The sequence below is a fragment of the Saccoglossus kowalevskii genome, chromosome 20 (assembly GCF_978046115.1).
Source record: "Saccoglossus kowalevskii chromosome 20, keSacKowa6.1, whole genome shotgun sequence".
Lineage (NCBI taxonomy): Eukaryota > Metazoa > Hemichordata > Enteropneusta > Harrimaniidae > Saccoglossus > Saccoglossus kowalevskii.
The window spans coordinates 11,450,779-11,476,171 of NC_140660.1; the positions used below are offsets into that span (position 1 = coordinate 11,450,779).

The window sequence follows — 25,393 nt, forward strand, 5'->3', positions numbered from 1 at the left end:
ACAATGCAGTTATTTGAACTTTTATTTGACCCAGGTCCTGGTAATATACTAAGACCTTAATTAACAAAGAAGTCATGTACATCAAGGTTCACTCAGATTTATGAATACAATTTCTTGAGCAAGTATACATGTATGACAATTAGTTTTGTTGTACTTAGTAGATTCTGAACATGGGTCAGTGGAAGTTTTTAGTTGTCAGTACAAAACTAGATTATGGGAAATCACTTCATGATGAGTTGTACCCACATAGATTACATATTTATTCACCTGTTTGCAGATGTTCCTTGGACTACTTTATAATCAAATAACGGGGACTGTGATATTCATGTCTTGTTAAACAAGATTTGATTTTCAGTATAAATAGAGTTCAGTAAAAAACACAGCTCAGTTTAGATAAGTTTATTGTACATAATAAATAAAATCCAAATTTGCTTGTGGTGAAAACCCACTCGATATCTACAAAACATCATAAAATTACACACTTTGGCAACTTGAAACAAACTCTGCACACACCACAAGGGCCAGAGAAAAAAAAATCAGTTTATTGTTTCTGCCTGTCTGCCAAAAAAGGTGACCTGTGACCTGTGACATTTTTAATAGGTTATTTTCTGTTCATTGCAATATTAAGTGAAATTGTGGATTGAATGTCTGTTGCAAAAATGGAAATTGATTTCGAATTCAAATTTTCACAAATCTATTCACAGACCAAATATGGGAATATGGCATTTAGATACCCTGACTGCTTCAAACTTGACCTTCAACAAATGTGGAAATACCCGAAAAATACTTTTGGCAAATCTTTATTACGCTATGACCTTTTTTTGTCCCGTTTTTATAGTTTTTAATTTCACGCATAATGTGTGATGACAACGCAATGAACCGAAAAATTTTTCAGTATCAGGGTCACCACTAATTGCAAAACATAATCAATAGTGAAAAACAAAACTTGCATTTCAATAAAAACCTTCACACGAGTCATTTACATATATAAGCCATGCCAAAAATAAAAAAAAATCGTCCCACTATTTTAAAACAGTGTAACTTAGACTGTTTTGGTCTGATGTGAAATTGCCACAACTGGTCTATTCTGAGGCATATTCATTGCTATCACCATGATATGCATAGATGTTATGGAACATTTCAAAAAGACACAAATAAACATGCGTTTACGTAAAATTATTCAGCAGGTATTGAGTTATTTTTTCCCACAGGAGTAAATAAAGTAACCCACAGTTTGGGTCATAGGTCAATTTCAGCTAAAATAAAATATCATACAGTTTGGGTCATAGGTCAATTTCAGCTAAAATAAAATATCATACAGTTTGGGTCATAGGTCAATTTCAGCTAAAATTAAATAGCATACAGTTTGGGTCATAGGTCAAGTTCAGCTAAAATAAAGTAACATACAGTTTGGGTCATAGGTCAATTTCAGCTAAAATAAAGTGACATACAAATTGGGTCATAGGTCAATTTCAGCTAAAATAAAATGACACACAATTTGGGTCATAGGTCAATTTCAGCTAAAATAAAGTAACATACAGTTTGGGTCATAGGTCAATTTCACCTAAAATAAAGTAACACACTTTGGATCACACTTTCACTTAAAGCACCATTCACTGCACTCTATTAGTTGCATAGACATCCAAGTTTAAGATTAGCATCTGTACCAAAGCAGTTGTTTCATGACATGTTTTTAATAATAGCGTTAACCTTTTCCCCACCAGACTTTTGCGCTTAAATTTCTCTTCACTTTTTTTCTCAAACTCCTTAATATTTCTGGAAATGAACACTAATTTTGGAGCCAACAGACACAATCTGAGTCAATTTTCAGTTTTTACTCAAAAAAATCGATTATTTTTGTTGCAATCTTCTTAATGAAAGTGCAGACTATAAACAGGACTTTTTTATTATCTCGACTGGCATATTTATTCTAATCCATTTTCATTTGGATCCCGATCAGGATACATATCCCCTTCGACGATTAATCCTCAAGAGAAAACAAAAACAATTCTTGCGAAAATAAAACGATTTACAGGATAAATTCCAAGATGCACGAACTCGGTCTCATAATCATGATGTATTTTGTTGTTTGAAGTGTCTTAGTCCTTGAAGGAAAACTTGTCTGGTTTGATCCATCATTTCGTGGTAAAGTTTGAGATCGTCTTCCTTGGCATTCATCGTACTCTGCAACGCCGCTTTCAACGCATCGTTTTCGTCCATCTGAATAGCTAACCTGTAAACAAATGAGAACATAAATTATGATTGCTGTTATCTCGTCAGAAAATCTTGTATTTTTCATTTTTCTCAACTCAAATCTTAGCAAAATCGCACAATTTCCTCCCACAATGCAATGCTGCGACAATCATATAGCAGCTTTCTTAATTACAGTATCCCCTTGCTAAGTCGCACCTCAGTAAGTCGGCTAAGTTCGGCTAAGTTTCGAGTAGTTGGATGGCTCCAACTAAAAGAACTAATGGTCAATAAAGGGCTGGAGGAAACACCTTACTGTCCATCAATTACTCAGATACTCAGGTGACGGGGTATCAAGTCGCAACTTTACATACTTCTCCCCCCCCCCCCCCTGTAAAACTCGCTACAATGAGTTGAATCTATCACTCCATCATATATGTGCTTTTAATCATTTTCAATGCATGAACTCCGCTCGTAAGTTGCCACCAGTGTAATGGTCTATTAGGATGGTACGCGTAGTTATATTCTTACCTTGTCTGTAGCTCTTCTATATTGTCTTGTGTTTGCGGCAAATCGCTTCTCATATAGTCTTCGTCTAGAATAACAGTCGACGACACTGCGGACCCAGTACGCTTTGCTTTCACCCCAGATGATTTTGACAAGTTGGCAACTTCCATCCGGGCTTTCCCGAGCTGTTTTTCCAGTTGTACATTTCGTTGTTTTAGCTCTGCTTGCTTAGACTGGAATTCTGTTACTTTTTGGTTCGACTCATCATTCCTGAGATTAAAACATAGTTAAACTATAGAAACCTTGCCACTGACAATAAAAATATTCAAGGCTATACTTAATGCACATTCTGGTCACATGACCAATCAGGTGAATAGGATGAGAAAACATGCCTGATTGAGTATCTTCTTGCTCACCCACTTTTTTAATTTACATACTGTAAAATACTTTATTTTAACTGGAATTAATTTTTGCTGAAAAGGTATTTGGGTGTTTTGTTTGGAATTTATTTTCACTGATTTTTGACAAGTTGAATGTAAAATATAGGAAAAAAAGTATATTCGTTGGATTTTATTTTCACTGAATCATTCCTTCAGTGGAAATAGCGAAAATTAATTCCAAGCGAAAATAAAGTATTTTACAGTACATGTTTAATATATAAGTTTTTTCGCCAAAATCACAAAATTTTATAGCAGTGAAACTTCCTCTGGAGTCCTACCACACAGAGTGACTTTTTCATAATTTTGTCTTCAGGAATCTGAATCCTGAAACCATGAGCATTTCTAGCAGTGAAAATTGGACAATTTTTAGTTTAGATATTCATTCAAAAACCTGATCTAGGAAGCAACTTTCACTTTTAATGTTTACTTTTAATTCTGGTCATTAGAGTACATCGCTTCCAACTACATTGCACTAAATTATTCCCAAATTCAATTGAGTTCATTTCTTGTAAGACCAGCAGCCAATCAGACCTGATGTTATATTTTGCTTTCTGAACAACAGATCTAATTGGTTGACAGATATTTAACACCTACCTGTGTTGTAGCATAGATACCAATTCCATCAATTTATCCCGTTCTACTTCGGCTGCTTGCGCTATGGACTTGTATTCTTGACATTGTATTACAAGTTGGTCTGTACTGTTATTACTGTTATAGAAAGAACAATGGTGTCACACACACACACACACAGACAGAGGTCACAACATGGGCTGCTGCTTGCGCTATGGACTTGTATTCTTGACATTGTATTACAAGTTGATCTGTACTGTTATTACTGTTATAGAAAGAACAATGGTGTCACACACACACACACACACACACACACAGAGGTAACAACATGGACTGCTGCTTGCGCTATGGACTTGTATTCTTGACATTGTATTACAAGTTGGTCTGTACTGTTATTACTGTTATAGAAAGAACAATGGTGTCACACACACACACACACACACACAGACAGACAGAGGTCACAACATGGCTGCTGTTTGCGCTATGGACTTGTATTCTTGACATTGTATTACAAGTTGATCTGTACTGTTATTACTGTTATAGAAAGAACAATGGTGTCACACACACACACACACACACACACAGAGGTCACAACATGGGCTGCTGTTTGCGCTATGGACTTGTATTCTTGACATTGTATTACAAGTTGATCTGTACTGTTATTACTGTTATAGAAAGAACAATGGTGTCACACACACACACACACACACACAGAGGTAACAACATGGACTGCTGCTTGCGCTATGGACTTGTATTCTTGACATTGTATTACAAGTTGGTCTGTACTGTTATTACTGTTATAGAAAGAACAATGGTGTCACACACACACAGACAGAGGTCACAACATGGGCTGCTGCTTGCGCTATGGACTTGTATTCTTGACATTGTATTACAAGTTGGTCTGTACTGTTATTACTGTTATAGAAAGAACAATGGTGTCACACACAGACAGAGGTAACAACATGGGCTGCTGCTTGTGCTATGGACTTGTATTCTTGATATTGTATTACAAGTTGGTCTGTACTGTTATTACTGTTATAGAAAGAACAATGGTGTCACACACACACACACACACAGACAGAGGTAACAACATGGGCTGCTGCTTGCGCTATGGAATTGTATTCTTGACATTGTATTACAAGTTGATCTGTACTGTTATTACTGTTATAGAAAGAACAATGGTGTCACACACACACACACACACACACAGACAGACAGAGGTCACAACATGGCTGCTGTTTGCGCTATGGACTTGTATTCTTGACATTGTATTACAAGTTGATCTGTACTGTTATTACTGTTATAGAAAGAACAATGGTGTCACACACACACACACAGACAGAGGTCACAACATGGGCTGCTGTTTGCGCTATGGACTTGTATTCTTGACATTGTATTACAAGTTGATCTGTACTGTTATTACTGTTATAGAAAGAACAATGGTGTCACACACACACACACAGACAGAGGTCACAACATGGGCTGCTGCTTGCGCTATGGAATTGTATTCTTGACATTGTATTACAAGTTGATCTGTACTGTTATTACTGTTATAGAAAGAACAATGGTGTCACACACACACACACACACACACAGACAGAGGTCACAACATGGGCTGCTGTTTGCGCTATGGACTTGTATTCTTGATATTGTATTACAAGTTGGTCTGTACTGTTATTACTGTTATAGAAAGAACAATGGTGTCACACACACACACACACACAGACAGAGGTAACAACATGGGCTGCTGCTTGCGCTATGGACTTGTATTCTTGATATTGTATTACAAGTTGGTCTGTACTGTTATTACTGTTATAGAAAGAACAATGGTGTCACACACACACAGACAGGTATGTGAATAAAATGGGCAAAAGAATCCTGCATGACTTGAAAACCTACTGTGAAATACTTTATTTTAGCTGAAATTAATTTCCGCTGAAAAGACGTTTTGAATGTTCTATATGAATTTATTTTCACTGTTTTTTTGATGAGTTGTATGTAAAATAGCCTTGGAAGGAGCTATGTCACGGACGTTCCACGTTGCTACGACGCGCACCACTGTACCATGTATTTCTATCGGCTCTGCGCTAGCTGCTATGGAACGCCAGTTGAAGAGTCAGTGAAAATAGCTAAATTCGAGAAAACACAAACTCAACTTTGAAATAATCCCAGGCAACAAAATTTATATATGTTACACACGCAGGACTAATCTTGTTACACTGTTCAGAGGAGTCTCAACAACCATCCCAAATTACCGTTTTCTGAGAGTTTTCGGCCTTTGTTTTCGCCATGATGGTTGCCAGGTGGTGAAAATACCCGGTTATCAGCCCCCAGAGAATAGGAAAAAATTTATATTCACTGAATTTTATTTCATCCCTTCAGTGAAAGTAGCTAAAATAAAGTACTTAACAGTGGTGTTACCTGGCACTAGCTGGTCTTATACTTCGAGCAGATGGCACCCTCGGTGGTACATCTCTACTTCCACTGGATGGCCTTGTACCTTGCCTGTGAACAACATTGATAAAAAAAAAAAAAGATAAGTCAGGTTTTGCTTTTTTTTTAAATGTCTGGAGAGTAAAAAATATCTCTTCTAAAAGCAATGAGGCAAGTTGATTTCAATGTGGTTTACTTTTGTGAGTGAGTTTTATTCAGCTCTCCTTTACAAAATTCGGCAAGAGAAAATTCACGAATGAATGATCTTTAATAAAACAGAAAGATTTGATAAGTGACACATGAGCTCGTCAAAATGAGCCATGACTACCATATTCTGTAATTATCGGAGTGTATATAAACCTGAAAGCTCCGGCCAACCTTCATGTAGCGCGATAAATGAAAAAAAAAATTTGGCACTATGTGACTTCAAACTATGCGATAAATATTTTCAAATTTATCTTGTATTGCATCACAGTACAGGGTCCATAGCACCAAGAGCCAAATGATTTCTAAGATATTTCCAAACTTTCTTGCATTTTTTCCAAGACATTTTGACCCTTAACTCAGGCGTAACCCTAGATGTAACCACAAGATTATAGTCGATTTTTTGTTGACTATTTATGCTTATTTTGTAGAAATTTTGTCTGTCAAATGTCCCACTTTGAGTCACAGTTGAGACAAAGCACATATGAATGGCACACTGATGATACACTGAAAAAATGAACAAGCTGTTTCCTGATTGGTCGAACTGTTAGATGTTAGAATTGGGTAGCCAATCAGGCACAATCTTTATAGTTTTGCACAAACATGCTGTTCTCTAATTGGTTGAACTGTTAGGTGTTAGGGTTGGGTAGTCAATCGTGTTAGTAGCTTTGCACAGACTTGCAAGCCACAACAACTTTTTTCGTCCGAATGAATGAAATTTCGTCCGAATGAATTCCATGAAATTGAAAGGTACATGACAAAGGTCGAACAGTCTCACCTGGAATGTGGCGGTTGTGGAGATGGTCTCGTGCTGTCGACACTCGGCGGTCTGTCAGCAGAATTCAGCGTCACCGTGTTGGGTCTTGCTATCGGTATTCGAGAGGACGACCTGTCAGAAGTGTCACCCATGTGTGTCCGCTGATGCTGTGTGTGAAAAAAAAAATGTAAATATTACGGTAAACCATTTTAAATGAGCAAGACAAATTTGTTTAAAAAGTTTTTAGGTAAGAAATTGGCTTCACAACTTTTACGAAATTTCGTCCACAAAACGCCATTATCGTAACAAATTCTCAGCAGTAAATCTTGAATGGTTTACAGTTTATACAACAGACCCTTAGCACATTAGGTACTTCACACCTTGTTGCTGTGATATTGGTTGCCATGGATATGTACAGTACACAATGGTTTTTCTAGAAAAAATGAACAAGAGGGAGCACACACAGGCGAGGGAGCGGAGCTGGTACAGAAACAACATGGCGGATCGACCTGGACATGCCAAATCAGAAGGTTTTTGCGCCGTTTTAACGGTGTATCTATCGCCATTGAAATATTTTTAGAGTAATTTTAGTGTATTTGGTGTTTAATGGAAAAAATTATATTTGAGAAAGATTTCATGTTGTATGGCAGCACAGAAGTGCGCCACTCATGAAATATTTTTATGACTTGAAAGTTCAATTGTAAATTCGGTAAGAGGGTGCCAGCCAAGAGTATCAGGCGCTGCCCTTGGTACAGACCGGGCGTAAGTTTATTTCCAAGTTGGTTATCAGATGGCTTTGCTTTTTCATAAAAACTATTACATTGTAATTTGTAAATCGAGTTTCTTCAATAATTTCAATTTACTCTTTGTGGTATTTACCAATGTTACTAATATAAGACATACAGTACAGTCAGTCGTAACTTAACCTCCAAGCTGGCTAGTAGCTGGCATTGTCTTTTTATAAAAACTTATCATTTTAAAGTGAGTATCATCGTTATCAATAATTTCAACGGACCATGATACGCAAAAACTCGGCATGTGCTGACTCAATCTGATTAAAATCTGATGTAGTGTACGGGCTTTAATTATTTTGGCTATAAACTTATTTTAATTTTATTTTTTATTACTTTTGTTATTAATGCCCTTTTATTTTATTATTTTACTTTGATTTTGATTTTGTGATTTTTTTTAATTCCGCCCTACCTACATCTGAACCGATGCCTATGTAACGAGATTTCAACGAGACCCACTATCGACGATTTTAGTCAACGAATCACAGACCTCCTTTTATAGCGCACATGATGACGTCACCGGGCAGAGTCTGATGGCAAACACACTCAAATAAAATGGCGGATTATACCGACCGAAAAAAACACGGCTTTTCGGTAAGTTTATCATTGTCAAATGCAACGAAAGTCATTTTTATGTTAATATTGTGGCTCGAATGGTTCGACTTTAGATCGTTATTTTGCATAGTTATTCTGGGAGTGACGATTTTGTTTCCACCGGTTCGACCGAACACCAGTGTCTTTTTCCAGTCGCCGGCCCTGGAGACGGGTGATGTTTTGTTGAAGATCGGGCCAAAATCGTCTACGGTATTGAAGCCGTAGCTGTAAATATTCATCAAATTGTATCAACATTTTGTACATTATACAATAACACTTTATTAAAGTAAATGAGCTGATTTGGACTGGAATAAAATATTTTTTATTTGGAACACATCGCAATTGATCAGGAAATATTGTTTTGCTCCAATTTTCTGCGTCGATGCCGTGGGCCGGTGACCGCTATACAATTTAAAATCAGTTTGCATTGTTTACTATAGCTGTTTACAGTGTTCTAATCATTACGATTTACTTTTTTTTTGCTTCCATTCTAGATAATTATGCTCAGTGATGTAAAATTGAAGCGATGACTGAATGAACGAACCTTGGCTGGCGAAGATGTATCTGGAAGTGTACACATTTGTTGGAAGTGAAAAAAATATTCAATGAAATGACAAAAATTGTAAAATGCTGTGGAATTTCTTTTGCAAATAAAAATATACTAGCAATTTTCTATTAATGGTTTATTCAAGTGGGCAAAATATAAATGTACAGAAGAATTGCCCGTATACACTGAAAAGTAAGCAACCGACAGCCTGTATAAAAGGGGGACTGTGATTGGCTGTTACTTACGCGAGATTTGAACGGGACTTACATAGGCATCGGTTCAGATGTAGGTAGGGCGGAATTAAAAAAAATCAAAATCAAAGTAAAATAATAAAATAAAAGGGCATTAATAACAAAAGTAATACAAAATAAAATTAAAACAAGTTTATAGCCAAAATAATTAAAGCCTGTACACTACATCAGATTTTAATCAGATTGGTGCTGACTCGGACCCGACTGTTCTCACACAGATTTCAGCACGTGCCAAGGTTTAGCTCCAACTCGATCTGAATCGAGTTCGCCAGTGAGAACGCAATTATAGAAATTTGTAATTTTTAAAGTGTGTCATTGCCATCAATAATTTCAACATATTCTTTGAAGTATTTACCTATGTTATTAATATACTGTAAAATAATATTTTTGCTGGAATTAATTTTCGCTGAAAACACTTTTCAGGCGTTTTGTATGGAATTTATTTTCAATGATTTTTAACGAGGTAAATGAAAAATATAGGAAAAGAGGTATATTCGCTGGATTTTATTTTTATGAATCATTCCTTCAGTGAAAATAGCGAAAATAAATTCCAAGCAAAAATAAAGTATTCTACAGTAAGACATATTTAGACAGATTACTTTACACAGTTAAGGTATGTAGTTTTGAAAGCAGTGTTTTGTTAATGGGCGGCAGTCGTCGTAGCGCGTCCTGTTCGATATGGGACTCATAGCGACGTGTACAACGCATGTAAAATACATTGTTTATTTACATGAAATTCGAACACGCGCTGCACAACGACCACCGCGCTTTAAGTTATGCACAGACCAAACTGTATACTTCCGGTACACTGCAATTGACCATTTTCCGTACACTGCGAGAATCACGCGTTATGCGTGAAATCAAACGTAAAAACAGAACAAACAAAGGTCATAGCGTCGTAGTCGCGTCAAACATCGCGAAAGTATTTTGGGGGATATTTCCATGCTTAATAATGTGCTGTACACATTTGATGATAGGCAATTTTGATTAAGTAAGGGTATTCGAAAGCAATATTTCTCTGTCGAAGATCGGCCGGTCGATGTGAGATACGAAATAAAGAAATTCAAGTTCAATATCAAATCGTTCGATTTTTGTGGCAGACGTTCGACGTGCGTCTTTCATGCAACTCGCGAGGTCTTGCAGTTGAACAAAAAATCACCTATTCAAACACATGTACTTTGACTCAACCATTCAGTAATAGATCAAAACCTAATGATACTGTAGAATACTTTATTTTCATTTGGAATTTATTTTCGCTATTTTCGCTGAAGGGATGATTCCGTGAAAATAAAATCCAGCGAATATACTTTTTCCTATATTTCACATTAAACTCATCAAAAATCAGTGAAAATAAATTCCATAAAGAACGCCCAAAAAGCCTTTCCAGCAAAAATTAATTCCAGCGAAAATAAAGTATTCCACAGTAATTTCTGTGTACCAGCTGCCAATCTGTGAATACCCCACTCATTATCTTAATTCATATTGCATATGTGGAACCATATGCTTTTATATTCAATTAAATTTTGCTCAAAGTTCAAATTTTCTCTTAAAAAATATCTTTTTCCTCTTACTTCGAGGGAATTTCGAACATAATTGACAATATTTATTTACCCATTAATTTGTTTATGTTTTTTTTTTAAATTATGTTTATATATATATATAGTTATATATTTGAAATATTCATCATATCTACTTACAATAGCCATTTCTGTTTATTGTCTGTTATTTTTTTTAATTTCAGTTGTAATTACTCAAATGGTTGAACATATTTATTTATCCATTACCTTTAATTAATCTTTTTCTGTTTTTTTTTTTTTAAACATCCAATTTGCCACTCGTATTTTCACTGTGACCAGCCTGAGAGATTTGACTAGTTCAGTTGAATTAATTCTTTGGTCCCTACAATTCTTGTCAGATGTGCTTATTCTATATATTATCTTTTATAAAATTTGAACATTATCTGCCTCTGGTGCACAATTTTGAGAAATTTCAACCTTTTCATCACCAGATATTTTCAACCAAATTTTTCAGCATTTTTTTCCTCATATTCTTTAATATTTCTGGAAATGAACCCTAATTTTAAAGCTAACAGACAAAACTAGTGTAAATTTTCAGTTTTTACTAAAAAAAAATTGCTATTTTAGTCCCATTCAATGCAGACTATAAACAGTACTACCGGTACATGTGTATTTTGAGAATTTGTGACAAAAACTGAAAAGGTAAACTGAAAAGGTTAAACATTAAACTTACATTTAACTTGAGTTGAGTGATTTCTTCCTCTAACACTCGCACTTTTTGTTCTTTCTCACTGACTATTCTCTTCAATTGCTCCACCACGCCTTTATCCTGTATGTTCTTCGTCTGTAGCTGCTGCACTTCTCTGTGTTGCTGGGTCTGAGATTCCTCTTGTAGCCGGGCGTTCTCTTCGATTATCTGTTTCATTTGCGTTTGTTGTTTCTACAATTCAAACAAGGAATCTGGTCTTTATTTATTTATTTTTTTTTTTTTGGAAGAGTGACTTCTAATCACACATTCCATAAAAATGTGATTATTCTGCGGTAATCCTAACTTATTAGTGTTTTCTCAGGATACAAGCATATGGCAGCAGTGTACCCTTTAACCTTTTTACCACCAGACTTCCTCGACCCAAATTATTCTGCACATTATTATTATATTGTTCAATATTTTTAGAAATGAACCCTAATTTTGGAGCCAACAGACTAAATTTGAGTCAGTTTCCAGTTTTTACTCAAAAAAATTGGTTATTTTTGTTGCAATCTTGTGAATGAAAGTGCAGACTATAAACAGGACTATTTTGTGAATTTGTGATGAAAAGGTTAAACAGGACAGATTTTGTAGGGATCATAAAATGTAAAAATGTAATCCTCCAATAAAGATGAGTCAGCTTCTTGACTGCTGGGAAGGTTAGTTTTAAGAAAAAAAAAGTTTAAGTAACTTTATAGGTGACATGAGACACAAAAAAAACTTTGTTTAGGTTGCCATTTGGCGACCTTGGTATAATTTTTAATTGGCGTTACTTAAATATAGTAGTCATGGTAACTATAATAGTTTCAATCTAGAGATAGTGTTCTCCCCAGAAAAATTGCATACGGTATTGGCCAATTTGCATAACAATATAACATAACTTCTATTGTATTCATTGTTATGCTAAATTGGTTCTATTGTTTTTATCTAAAATTTAACAGTTGTGAACCCCTACTCTATAAAGAATTCTAAAGTTCTTACCATAAGTGCACCAATGAGTTCGTCATCGTGTTTTCCTTTCTCCATCAGTGTTGACATTTGCTGCTTCAACATCTTTAGTTCGTTACTTAAGACTTTATTTCTGGCTTTAGATGCATCAAACTTTTCTTTCATTTTACTGTAGTCTTCTTCCAAGGCTTTCAACTCAGCTGCTGCCCTCTATAGTCAAAAACAAGAAATTATGAATATCAGGGCATGACCTCCCTAAGGAGGGGTCTTTTGGGGCATTTCTATTTTCAGGGTCACATTCGACTAAGCACCCTCCCTCTCCAAAATGACCCAAATTTGACTGTTTATTTATAAAACCTTGATTATTGATTTTTCCTATAACCGATAATCAAATTTATGTAATAAACCATGGATATCAATCCCCTCATTCTTACCTTTAAAAAATTAAAAAAATCGCTAATTTTAATTTTTTTTTAAATTATTCATTTTTTTAAAAAAATTAATTGCAACAGATAGTGATATTAATAATTCATTTTTTGCATTGTATTATCAAAATGTCTCTGGGAATTCTCCGGAAAATGTGTTAGTACCATGCAGCATTCTGATTGGTTGATAACAGACTTGCCCAACCAGGTCAAATGACGTTGTTGCTGGTAATGATTAAGTTTTGGGCTTTGACTGTGTTACCACACTAGTTAATAAACTGGTATACAAGTCCCGGCAAGGCTTACGTCACTCGTTTTGCTTTGACGCCCTAGGTTAGCGGCCAATTTGTCACACTTAGAGTAACCGTTAATGAGTGTCGAACGGTGTGCGCACTAGGGGGTTTCCCAGGGAAAGTACCTAAAGTGTCATCGGAAAAATGATTTACAAATGCACTTTCACTATTCACCACGCATGCGCAATGTGTATATGAATTCTAATCAGGAGCGTGGTTAGAAACGACCTCTGTACTGAGTTTGAACTCTGAGTTTGACCTACAAACAACGATCTCTATCATTACCACGAGCTTAAATGGCCCTGGATAAGTAAAACATGTGCGGAACTGACGTCATTCCTCTAACATTCAACCCTCCCGCTAAATGAAAACAAATAAACATCAAAACCAGTTCAGTGTAATATTAACCTTGTATATTTTTATGGTGCGTAATTCCCCCGTAATGTTGTAATAAATTGCATATTTTTTTTGAAATATTTTTTGCGACAATTTCTGTTTCTTCATTGTTAAAAGTGTGCCGAAAATCAATGACGATGCAACTAATTTCACCATTTTATTTTCTTGAAAAAAAATGTAATATTCCCCTCAATCTGTCACATGATGAACTTAAATTTTCATTTGTGCACTTTCACATGATTTTTTTGGAGCTGAGTAACCCGGGTGCTAAGTCGATTTAATCATGAGACTGGTCAATATTGATCAATATTCATGATTATTGATTAGTATTCATGATTATTGATTAGTATTCATGATTATTGATTAACCTTCAAGATGGTTAATTAATATTCATGAAATTAACATACCTCTTTAGCTTCTTTTCTTTCTTTTTCCATTTGTCTAATTTTACTTCTGTTCTTATCATCATACCCAGATGAAGCTGCTGTGGATCTCGGCGACAGAGTTGTCCCCATTGTCATGAACTGTTCTTCTAAACTCATCTCAGTGTCTGGCCTTGTCTGTAACTGTCCAAGCTGAGAACGGAGCTCTGAAACCTGATGTAAATAGCATAGTGAGCCAAGTATTAAAATGTGCGAATTGCTGACACCGATGATGTCTATCCTGACACTCCAAGTGAAGGCAGCACATACACAGTGGTGCAGTTTATCTCAGAAACCATTCGGGACAACATGACAGGGCTGTGAGACCATCTTCCTATCATAATGGTATTATGGTAATTTAATGCATACATACAGTGCATTTTACCACAGAAACCATATTCCATGTTTAGGACTACATGACAGGGCTGTGTGACCATCTTCCTATCATAATGGCATTATGGTAATTTAAAGCATACATACAGTGCATTTTACCACAGAAACCATATTCCATGTTTAGGACTACATGACAGGGCTGTGTGACCATCTTCCTATCATAATGGCATTATGGTAATTTAATGCATACATACAGTGCATTTTACCACAGAAACCATATTCCATGTTTAGGACTACATGACAGGGCTGTGAGACCATCTTCCTATCATAATGGTATTATAGTAATTTAATGCATACATACAGTGCATGTTACCACAGAAACCATATTCCACGTTTAGGACTACATGACAGGGCTATGAGACCATCTTCCTATCATAATGGCATTATGGTAATTTAATGCATACATACAGTGTATTTTACCACAGAAATCATATTCCATGTTTGGGACTGTGTGACAGGGCTGTGTGACCATCTTCCTATCATACCGGTATGGTAATTTAATGCATACATACAGTGCATTTTACCACAGAAACCATATTCCATGTTTAGGACTACAAGCCCCACCCCTCCCGGTACATGACAGGGCTGTGTGACCATCTTCCTATCATAACGGTATTATGGTAATTTAATGCATACATACAGTGCATTTTACCACAGAAACCATATTCCATGTTTAGGACTACAAGCCCCACCCCTCCCGGTACATGACAGGGCTGTGTGACCATCTTTCTATCATAACGGTATTATGGTAATTTAATGCATACATACAGTGCATTTTACCATAGAAACCATATTCCATGTTTAGGACTACATGACAGGGCTATGTGACCATCTTCCTATCATAATGGTATTATGGTAATTTAATGCATACATACAGTGCATTTTACTACAGAAACCATATTCCATGTTTAGGACTACAAGCCCCACCCCTCCCGGTACATAACAGGGCTGTATGACCATCTTTCTATCATAATGGTATTATGGTAATTTAATGCATACATACAGTGCATTTTACCATAGAAACCATACAAACAGGTTGAGGTTTTATGATGATGATTATCTACCTCGCTTGGCAAGGACTCTGATTGGACAATATTGTCTACTCACTTTATTTTGTAGACTTGTAATCTGTTGAGCACGCCCTCTCCAGCCACCCGCATTGGTGTTCAGCAGCGACTGTATATTAACGCTATCACCCACTTCCTTTTCAATGACCTTGTGGGCAATCTTCAACTCCTGCCTCAGCTGCTGCAGCTGGTTTCGATATTCCGCCATCTTTAGATTGCCCGATGAAATTTTATCTTGCAGCGACTTTAGTTCAGCTGGGTCCACTGCAGGCTGTCGCAAAAAGAAAAATACTTTTTTATTTAAATTCATTGTATCGTCAGCAAATTGTGTTTTGAAGCTTTTCAAAGTATGGTAGTATACTGTGGAATACTTTATTTTCTCTGGAATTAATTTTCGCTGAAAAGGCTTTTTGGGCGTTTTGCTTGGAATTTATTTTCACTGATTTTTGATGAGATTAATGTAAAATATAGGAAAAAATGTATATTCACTGGATTTTATTTTCACGGAACCATCCCTTCAGCAAAAATATATTTTCAGCAAAAATAAATTCCAAGCGAAAATAAAGTATTCTACAGTATGTACTATGTATGCCATGTTACTCTGGGAAGAACACTGAACTGCCCAGAATACAGACTCTACATGGTCAGATTAAACTGATGTTGGTATAGTATTAAGTGGATTAAAATGCCTAAAGCTGACAATACCTGCATTTCTGAAATGAATCAAGGTCATTCAACCTTTTAATATTAATTATTCATACACATTGTAGCACAGTGTGACAGTAAGGATTATGACTGTGATAAAGTCAGGCCATTGTGGCGGTAAAACAAAGCACTTTGGTGGTACAGTCATGGTGTTTGTTTCCTGGGGAAAACACTCTGCATAGCCTAACATGACAGGATACGCGAAGAAAAAGACAAGTTTCAGACAGAAATGATGTGATTATACACTGACCTTTTCTTCTAATGTGTCTCCCAACACGTACTGTTTAGCACTCATCTGTTTGTGTTTATTATCCCCGTCAAGTGGTAATTGTCTTTTCGTAACAACAAGCTGCAAGAAAACAAACAAGATTACTCGTATATTTATTTATTTATGTTGATTGCCATAATTATTTTTTCTCCCAAAATTTTTAGCACAAAATTTTGCAGTTTTCAGCGTAAAAGCAAAGCGACTTATAAGATTGTCCCTGATTGGCTACACAACCTAAACACCTAACATTCGAACCAATCAGAGAGCAGCTTGTTTTTGAGATTTTTTTTTTCTGATTATCAAAATTCTGTCTGTATTTTGAAACATGTTGAAATAGCTACATGCCATTTTAGCGAATGTGTGTGAATTAACAGAATCGTAATTTAGCTGAATTTTCAAAAAATTTCACTGTGAAAATATCTTTTCTGTTAAATTAGCGAAAATCACAGATTGGCTAAATTAGCTAAAATGACATGTTGTATACAGTATATAGGCTTTGATTCAACTGCATTTTCATGGTTGCATGAATGGGGGGGGGGGCATTACTCCGCTGTATAGTGAAGGAGTTTTGCTGTTTAGGAGTAGACGGTCATTAGAAAAGATGGAAGAATTGAACATAATAAGTTCATGCATTGAAGGTTGAGTCGGATTGACAAAATTGTTCTCTGTAACAGACCACCATAGCGAGTACTGTAAAATACTTTATTTTAGCTGGAATTAATTTTCGCTGAAAAGGCTTTTTGGGTGTTTTGTATGGAATTTATTTTCACTGATTTTTGTTCAGTTGAATGTGAAATATAGGAAAAAAGTATATTCGCTGGATTTTATTTTCACGGAATCATCTGTTCAACGAAAATAAATTCCAAGCGAAAATAAAGTATTCTACAGTACATCATAAACATTTCCCAATTCTACCATAGGTGGTGCACTTACATTTCCCAATTCTACCATAGGTGGCGCACTTCATCGGTGTGCTATTGAGGAGAAACAAAATTTGTGGGGGCTTTATATTAATTTTGGTCTGATTCAAATCATCTGAAGCATTTGAGTGAAACCATTTAACAGATGGGGAACAAGGCTTACTAGTCCCTCAATACTTACATCTCGTTCAAGTTCATTAACTTTACGCAGCAGTTGTCTGCATTTGTTTTTCTCGCTCTCCACTTCAGCCGTCAGGTCGCGGTTCTTTTTGGAGAGGTCGACTATCTTCGTAGCAGCAGTCTCGCTTGCCACTCCCCCGCCCGTCATTGCTAGTTTGGTATCTTCTCTCTGTTTCTTAAGTTTTTTGATTTCATAATCCCTCTCACTCAGTAGCTTGTAAAGGCGGCCATTTTCATCCTTAAGTTCCTGTAAAATTGTGAAGCATCCTTAACTTGTTGAAAAAAAATGATTTTGAAGAATTCATCATTAAAAGTAATTATGAAATTGAACTAAATTGATTAAGGAATTAACAATTGATTAGAAGCCTGCTCATAATTTTTGAGAAAATTGGTTAATTGTTCCATATTTGGAATTTGCATTTCCTAATAAGGTAGTATTTTGGACTCGCATACCTTTATAACAGGTTTAAAAATTCACAGAGACAAAGGCAATTACGTCCATTCCCTAGATGTTTTCTTTAGTACCCTTTCAAACAATACCAGTTTCCTGTACACAGTGCATTTTGTACTTATAAATTTCGCTTTGATAATGGTCACTCTCTCAACACTGAAGCTAAGCCCCATGAAAACACATACATTAGTGCTTATGTTTCTTGGTTTCATCAATTGCCATGTGTAAACTGAGAACAGACTTCTCAAGGGAGAGTGAACCAAGTGAGTATTGGTAACAAAATCCGGGAGGAGAATAACATACTGGGGGAGGAGCACTTGTAGCCAAGGTGTTTATTGCTCAACTGCTAGGCCTGGAACTGAGTCTAAATACTCACGAGATGTTCCATACAATGTATTAATAACATTATGCAAATACTGTACTCGACCGCATTAGCGCCCATGCCCGGTCAAGCGCCCACCCCCCACTTTTGTGCAATTTTTTTATTCGGGGTCACATTCGGCAAAGCGCCCACCCCTTCAAAATGCCAATAATTTAAAACTTGGTCTTTGATCATTGCTTAACGAAAACTGGTAATCATTTTTATATCATGATACAGCGTGGATATCAACGTGAATATTTTGTGAATAACTAAAATAAAGGAAAAGTCATAGCCACATTTTGCCATGATACCGATGAAGTTTGTCTTGGTGGTGTCTTTTGAAAAATATAGATTCCCTCTACACTATTACGAAAGAATAAAACAATGTTACCAAATTTCAAACTCCAAAAGTTCAATTCCTGGGTCTGCACATACGTACATGTACACGTACAATTAGCCATTATTTCATCTTAGGATGCAAACAACCGGTTCTTGACAAGCATTCACTGCACGTGTGAATACACTAGAAACCTAAACAAGTGCGTCAACCTATAGCAAAGGTGTTTTTAAGATCACTAAGCCATTTTATAAATTTCTGTTGCATCATGGGAAACGAAAATAACCTACATTTGTGTACAGGGCGGTGGTCACCACGCAGCATGTGTTTAAATGTCATGCAAATAAACAATGTATTTTACACGTGTTGTATACGTCGCTATGAGTCCCATATCAAACAGGATATGTTTAATTTGTCATGTCTGTCTGTCATATCGACATAGAGGGCGCACTAAATGTCTGACTTACCCTCAGCTGTGAGTTCAAGTGCGTAACCAACTCTTCATTATACATCACCTCTGGCTTTATTGGCTCAGCAAGCTATCAAAAAACAGTATTTAATTTTATTATATATTTTCTCGTAGCTTTGATATTTTAAATGGTAAAATCAATTTTTGTTTTTTTCAAACTTTTGATCAAGACTTGTAGGTATTTGACCAAAATTATTATTGAAATTATTGAAAGAATTCATATAAAGTTAAAACACACACAAACACAAACACACACATACATACATACATACAGACAAACAGACAGGGTAACTGCAAAGACTCCCATTGTGTGCTTCGCACACGGGAGTCAAAAACATTTTGGCGGGATTAATGAAATTCAAGGTTTAAAATTCCTCAGATTATTCTATATTTGATGTCTTATTTTTAATTATTTTTAAAGCTTTGTTGGCATCTGGAGAATAGTATGTGAAATGTGTGATGGTTAATATATTGGGAGATATATGAGAATTTACCATGATTCACATTGTTGCTAATTAACAGCCCTTTTCGAGTCCCTAAGTACAAATAAACATCATACTGTTAGATACTTCATTTTAGCCAGAATTAATTTTCACTGAAAAAGACTTTTTAGGTGTTTTGTATGGATATTATTTTCACTGATATTTGATGAGTTGAATATAAAATATAAGAAAAAGGGATTTTATTTTCACTGAATCGTTCCTTCAGTGAAAATAGCAAAAATTAATTCCAAGCGAAAATAAAGTACTGTGGAATACTTTATTTTCGCTGGAATTAATTTTCGCTGAAAAGGCTTTTTGGGCGTTTTGCTTGGAATTTATTTTCACTGATTTTATCATGAGTTTAATGTGAAATATAGGAAAAAAAGTATATTCACTGGATTTTATTTTCACGGAATCATCCCTTCAGCGAAAATAGCGAAAATAAATTCCAAGCGAAAATAAAGTATTCTACAGTAGTTGCAGCAAGTAGAGAATTACTGCCTGTGATTAAGAGAACTTATCTTAGCTCCAGATTTGTAATTTTTGTTGTCTACACTATAAATAAATAATGTAAACCACTTTAATTTTTATAAGTCAATGAAAATCATGAAATTTTGTGAAAGTGAAAGTAGTGAAAGTTTCTCTTGAGTGTCAGTAAATTTTGTCTTTGTCAAATGCCATAAAATCCTGAAAATTCCTAGCAAAGAAAAATAGTGGTATGCAGTGGTATATACCGGTAAAATACACAGCCTCAATTTACTTACACTCAGTCCCAAATCATCGTCTACCACTGCTAAGCCGTTCAATTTCTCCTTTTCTTTACTGACTTTCTCTTTCTTGTCCTTTTCTATTTTTCGTTGTTTCAACCGAAGCACTTTCTTCTGTTGCTGCTCTTGTAGCGCTTGGAATTGCTGCTTTAATCGTTCACTGTCTGTGTCCATCTTGCAAACTGTTGACCACTAAATATAATTCTTCATATAGAAAAGCATAGAATACTTTATTATCACTGTAAAGATAGTTTGACATTCTATTTTTGGTAAATAAATGATAATAATAATTTTGTTCAAAAAAAAAATAAAATGTATGATGTCATATCGGTAAATAGATGATTTTCCGTACAATTGCGAGATCTCGCGAGATGCATGAAAGACGCGCGTCGAACGTCTGCCGCAAAAAACGAACGATTTGATTTTGAACTAGAATTTCTTTATTTCGTAGCTCACATCGACCGGCCGATCTTCGACAGAGGAATATTGCTTTTGAATACCCTCACTTAATCGAAATTGCCTATCATCAAATGTGCACAGCACATTATTAAGCATGGAAATGTCCCCCAAAATACTTTTGCGTTTGTCGAATCCCACGTGATGTTTGACGCCACTACGACGCTATGACCTTTGTTTGTCTTGTTTTTACGTTTGATTTCACACATAATGCATGATTCTTGCAGTGAATGGAAAAAGGTCTATTGGTGGGACAAAATAAATAAATCTTCTGTTTTTAGTAATCCTACCTACCCATAATTTTTGAAAAACTTGAAAAGTTTATTTTATGCAAATTAGCTCACAATTATACATTCACTTCAGTTATTGATCACTCAACAATGTAATTTTTATTTAAATTTCCTTTGAACTTATACAGTGTGGTATTAGTTGTATGAAGGAAATATATCCTGGAAACTGACTCAGATGTCGTTTTTAACATCTGTAGTTACACTAGGATTACCGGTATGTTATAACAATAACATCACAGTTCAGCGGAAAAATACAAAACAAAAAATCTTTCTACTCAAAATTTAAAGCATGCCCTGGCAAATTGTTTTGTTTTGTTTTGTTTTGTTTTGTTTACCTGTAGAGAACCTTTCTTTAGATATAATAACCAGATTATACTTTAAACATGGCTGAAAAAGCTGCTCTCTGATTGGTCTATTAGATGTTGGGTAGCCAATCAGGTACAATCATGTAAAGTAGCTTTGCATAGACATTTCTATGTATTATTTTAATATTGATATGCATACACAATAAAAGATCACACTGAAAACGTGAAAGCTACTGTAAAATGACTAATTTTCACTGGGTTTAAATTTCACTGATTTACCATTTCAGGCATATTCAGTGGGTTTTAAATTCACGGTTCATTTAGATAATATGTTCTATGCTAAATTTTACATATTCACTGGGTTTTAATTTAGCGCATTTTCCAGTCAGCGAAATAAGCAAAATTAAAACCTAGTGAATAATTACCCCCTTTACAGCATTATGCATCATGTCACTTTAAAGATAAAACCCACTGGTAATTTTCCACTGATTTCTATGTGATAATTGCCAACTTTTGAAGTATCCTTTGCATGATACGCGACAAATTAGTTTTGATTAACTGTAGAATGGTTTATATTTGTTGCCAAAATGATATAAAAAACAGCAATTTTTCAACTGAATCTCTTTCAGTTTGTGGACTTTAATATACCACACTTTTCTACTTTTCTATGGAAGTCTATAAGGTGTGCATGCGCCTAAGAAAAGCATAGTGAAACACAAGTAGTTAGTTTATGTTTTTTACTCTGCGGTAACAGTGTTCAATCAAATTCTATAATAATAATAATAAATATAGCTGCATAGCAGCGATGACGGGTTTCGAGCCTGCGTGGCTCATGACAAATTGCACTTGCTCGATGTGATTATTTGACGAACGTTTCATGTCTAGAATGCAAGATAGCAGACAAACTACACAACATATGGATTTGATTTCACAGGAATATGATAAACTTAATGCAAGGACAAATAGTTCATGAGTTATAGAACTTTTTCTCTTTTACTAAATCCAAGATGGCTGCCAAAGGAAGCCATTTTTAAAAATCTACTTCAGTAACTTTGTAGAGCTATCAACAGAGATACTATATGCTAAATTGCTTTTCAAACAAGCAAGCAGTTTTTAACAAGATATTTTTTTGAGGTTTTTTGAATTTTTGTGATAAATTCAACATGGCCGCCAAAACCACTTGAATCATGGGAAATATTTCCATGAACACATAATCATCTCATTGAGCGGATGTTGTATGCCAAGTTTTGTTTAAATCTGGCAAATTGTTCATAAGTTATAGCGTGCTTTCACTTTTTACTAAATCCAAGATGGCTGCCAAAGGAAGCCATTTTTCGAAAATCTGCTTCAGTAACTTTGTAGAGCTATCGACAGAGATATTATATGCTGAATTGCTTTTCAAACAAGGAAGCAGTTTTTAACAAGATAATTTTTTGAGGTTTTTTGAATTTTTGTGATAAATTCAACATGGCCGCCAAAACCACTTGAATCATGGGAAATATTTCCATGAACACATAATCATCTCATTGAGCGGATGTTGTATGCCAAGTTTTGTTTAAATCTGGCAAATCGTTCATAAGTTATAGCGTACTTTCACTTTTTTACTAAATCCAAGATGGCTGCCAAAGGAAGCCATTTTTCGAAAATCGGCTTCAGTAACTTTGTAGAGCTATCAACAGAGATACTATATGCTAAATAGATTGTCAAACAAGCAAGCAGTTTTTAAGATAATAATTTCTTGAGGTTTTTGGCATTTTTGTGATAAATTCAAGATGGCCGCCAAAACCACTTGAATCATGGGAAATATTTTTATGAACACATAATCATATTATTGAGTGGATGTTGTATGCCAAGTTTTGTCGAAATCTGGAAAATTGTTCATAATTTATAGCGTAATTTCACTTTTCACTAAATCCAAGATGGCTGCCAAAGGAAGCCATTTTTCAAAAATCTGCTTCAGTACCTTTGTAGAGCTATCAACAGAGATACTATATGCTAAATTGATTGTCAACCAAGCAAGCAGTTTTTAAGAAGATAATTTTTTGAGGTTTTTTGCAATTTTTTGATAAATTCAATATGGCCGCCAATACCACTTGAATCATGGGAAATATTTTTATGAAAACCTAATCATCTTATCGAAGGGATGTTGTATGCCAACTTTGGTTTAAATCTGGCAAATTGTTCATGAGTTATAGCGTACTTTCACTTTTTACTAAATCCAAGATGGCTGCCAAAGGAAGCCATTTTTCAAAAATCTGCTTCAGTCACTTTGTAGAGCTATGGCCATAGGTGCTGCAAAGCAAATGTCTAATCACATGAACGAGCCATTTTTGAGAAGAAGATTTTAAATTTTTTTTGTCAATTTTCACAAAATCCAATATGGCGGCCAAGGTCACATGACCGCTAAAGATTTTATTGCTGATATTTGCTAGACATGAGCCAATGATGCCACACAAAAAAACCGGAAGTTCCTAGACCCTCAGAAAGTGGTGCAATTGAGCACTTCCGGTTTGTGTTCTACCTAAGATGGCGGCCAGGTCATGTGACCTACATGGCTGATTTTGGGGTATGCACCACAACTCATGGCCCTTCATCAGCATGCAAAATGCCTAATCAATCGCAGCATTATTTTTCAAGTTACAGTGCTTTAAAAAACGGTGGAAAAATAATAAGAATAATAATAATAAATATAGCTGCAGAGCAGCTATTAACGGCTTTCAAGAAAAAGAGGGCCATAACACCATTAAATTTGGAGAAAAAAAAGTTTGAAGATTTGATTTGTGCAATGTATTTACTTGTAGGTTACACGACGTTCTGGCCCAATGCCTTCATTGTAGTGCTATTTCCATGTCTCTAACTTCAATAGTGCTCGAGATATTATATGCATATTAAATGAGCTCTATGACCATATATGGTCAACGGATATGTTGGCCAATTCTCTTTTCCATCGCCTTCAATATAGCGTTGGTCCCCTGTTTATACATGCAATACTGCTTGAAATATTAGAGACATGCATATTTAATGAGTTCCATGACCATATATGGTCAACGGATATGTTGGCCAATTCTCTTTTCTATTGCCTTCAATATAGTATTTGTTCCATGTTTGTACATGGAATAGCGCTTGAGAAATTAGAGACATGCATATTAAATGAGTTCTATGACCATATATGGTCAACATATATGTTGGCCAATTTTCTTGTCCATTGCCTTCAATATATCATTGGTACCATGTTTATACTTGCAATGGTGCTTGAGATATTGGAGACATGCATATTTAATGAGTTCTATGACCATATATGGTCAACGAATATGTTGGTCAATTTTCTTGTCAATTGCCTTCGGTATACCGTTAGTTCCATTTTTGTACATGCAATAGTGCTTGAGATATTGGAGACATGCATATTTAATGAGTTATATGACCATATATGGTCATTGAAGATGTTGACAATTTCTCTTGTCCAAAGCCTTCAATATAGCAATGGTTCCATGTCTGTATGTGCAATAGTGCCTGAGATATTATAGGTATGCATATTTAATGAGGTATATGACCTTATATGGTCAACGAATATGTTGGCTCATTCTCTTGACCATTTCCTTCAATATAGCGTCAGTTTCACGTTTGTACATGCAATAGTGCTTGAGATATAAGAGAAATGCATATTTAATGAGTTCTATGACCATATATGGTCAACGAATATTTTGGCCAATTCTCTTGTCCGTTGCCTTCAATATACCGTTAGTTCCATGTTTGTACATGCAATAGTTTTTGAGATACAAGAGACATGCATATTTAATGAGTTCCAAGATGGCGGCCGAACCACGTGACTAATCGAAAATCTGTTTCAGTCACTTTTAATGGCATGACATGTAGAAGGTATATACACATTTTCAGGAAAAACGGTCCAGC

General features: G+C 35.4%; 1 protein-coding gene and 1 long non-coding RNA gene across 3 annotated transcripts in view; one reads left to right on the forward strand and one right to left on the reverse strand.

The window, feature by feature from the left end:
- Positions 1-384: 384 nt before the first annotated feature.
- LOC100376456 (coiled-coil domain-containing protein 13-like) overlaps positions 385-25,393 on the reverse strand; it is a 38,715-nt gene continuing 13,706 nt past the window's right edge. The window contains exons 2-14 of one of the 2 annotated variants that reach the window (XM_085494655.1): positions 20,431-20,637; positions 19,183-19,254; positions 17,568-17,813; positions 16,449-16,547; positions 15,534-15,764; positions 14,019-14,207; positions 12,531-12,707; positions 11,535-11,741; positions 7,123-7,268; positions 6,129-6,212; positions 3,732-3,845; positions 2,722-2,967; positions 385-2,233 (exon numbers count right to left, since the gene is read on the reverse strand). In XM_085494655.1, the coding sequence (XP_085350781.1) occupies positions 2,071-2,233; positions 2,722-2,967; positions 3,732-3,845; positions 6,129-6,212; positions 7,123-7,268; positions 11,535-11,741; positions 12,531-12,707; positions 14,019-14,207; positions 15,534-15,764; positions 16,449-16,547; positions 17,568-17,813; positions 19,183-19,254; positions 20,431-20,607 (2,151 nt within the window). In that variant the 5' untranslated portion in view covers positions 20,608-20,637 and the 3' untranslated portion in view covers positions 385-2,070. Of the gene's footprint in view, positions 2,234-2,721; positions 2,968-3,731; positions 3,846-5,395; positions 5,517-6,128; positions 6,213-7,122; positions 7,269-11,534; positions 11,742-12,530; positions 12,708-14,018; positions 14,208-15,533; positions 15,765-16,448; positions 16,548-17,567; positions 17,814-19,182; positions 19,255-20,430; positions 20,638-25,393 lie in introns of those variants that run through there. The other variant, XM_085494656.1, reaches the window with a different exon arrangement.
- LOC146729998 (uncharacterized) lies at positions 8,159-9,154 on the forward strand. Its single transcript, XR_014927981.1, has 2 exons — positions 8,159-8,486; positions 8,981-9,154. It is a non-coding gene; the product is annotated as an uncharacterized LOC146729998 (long non-coding RNA).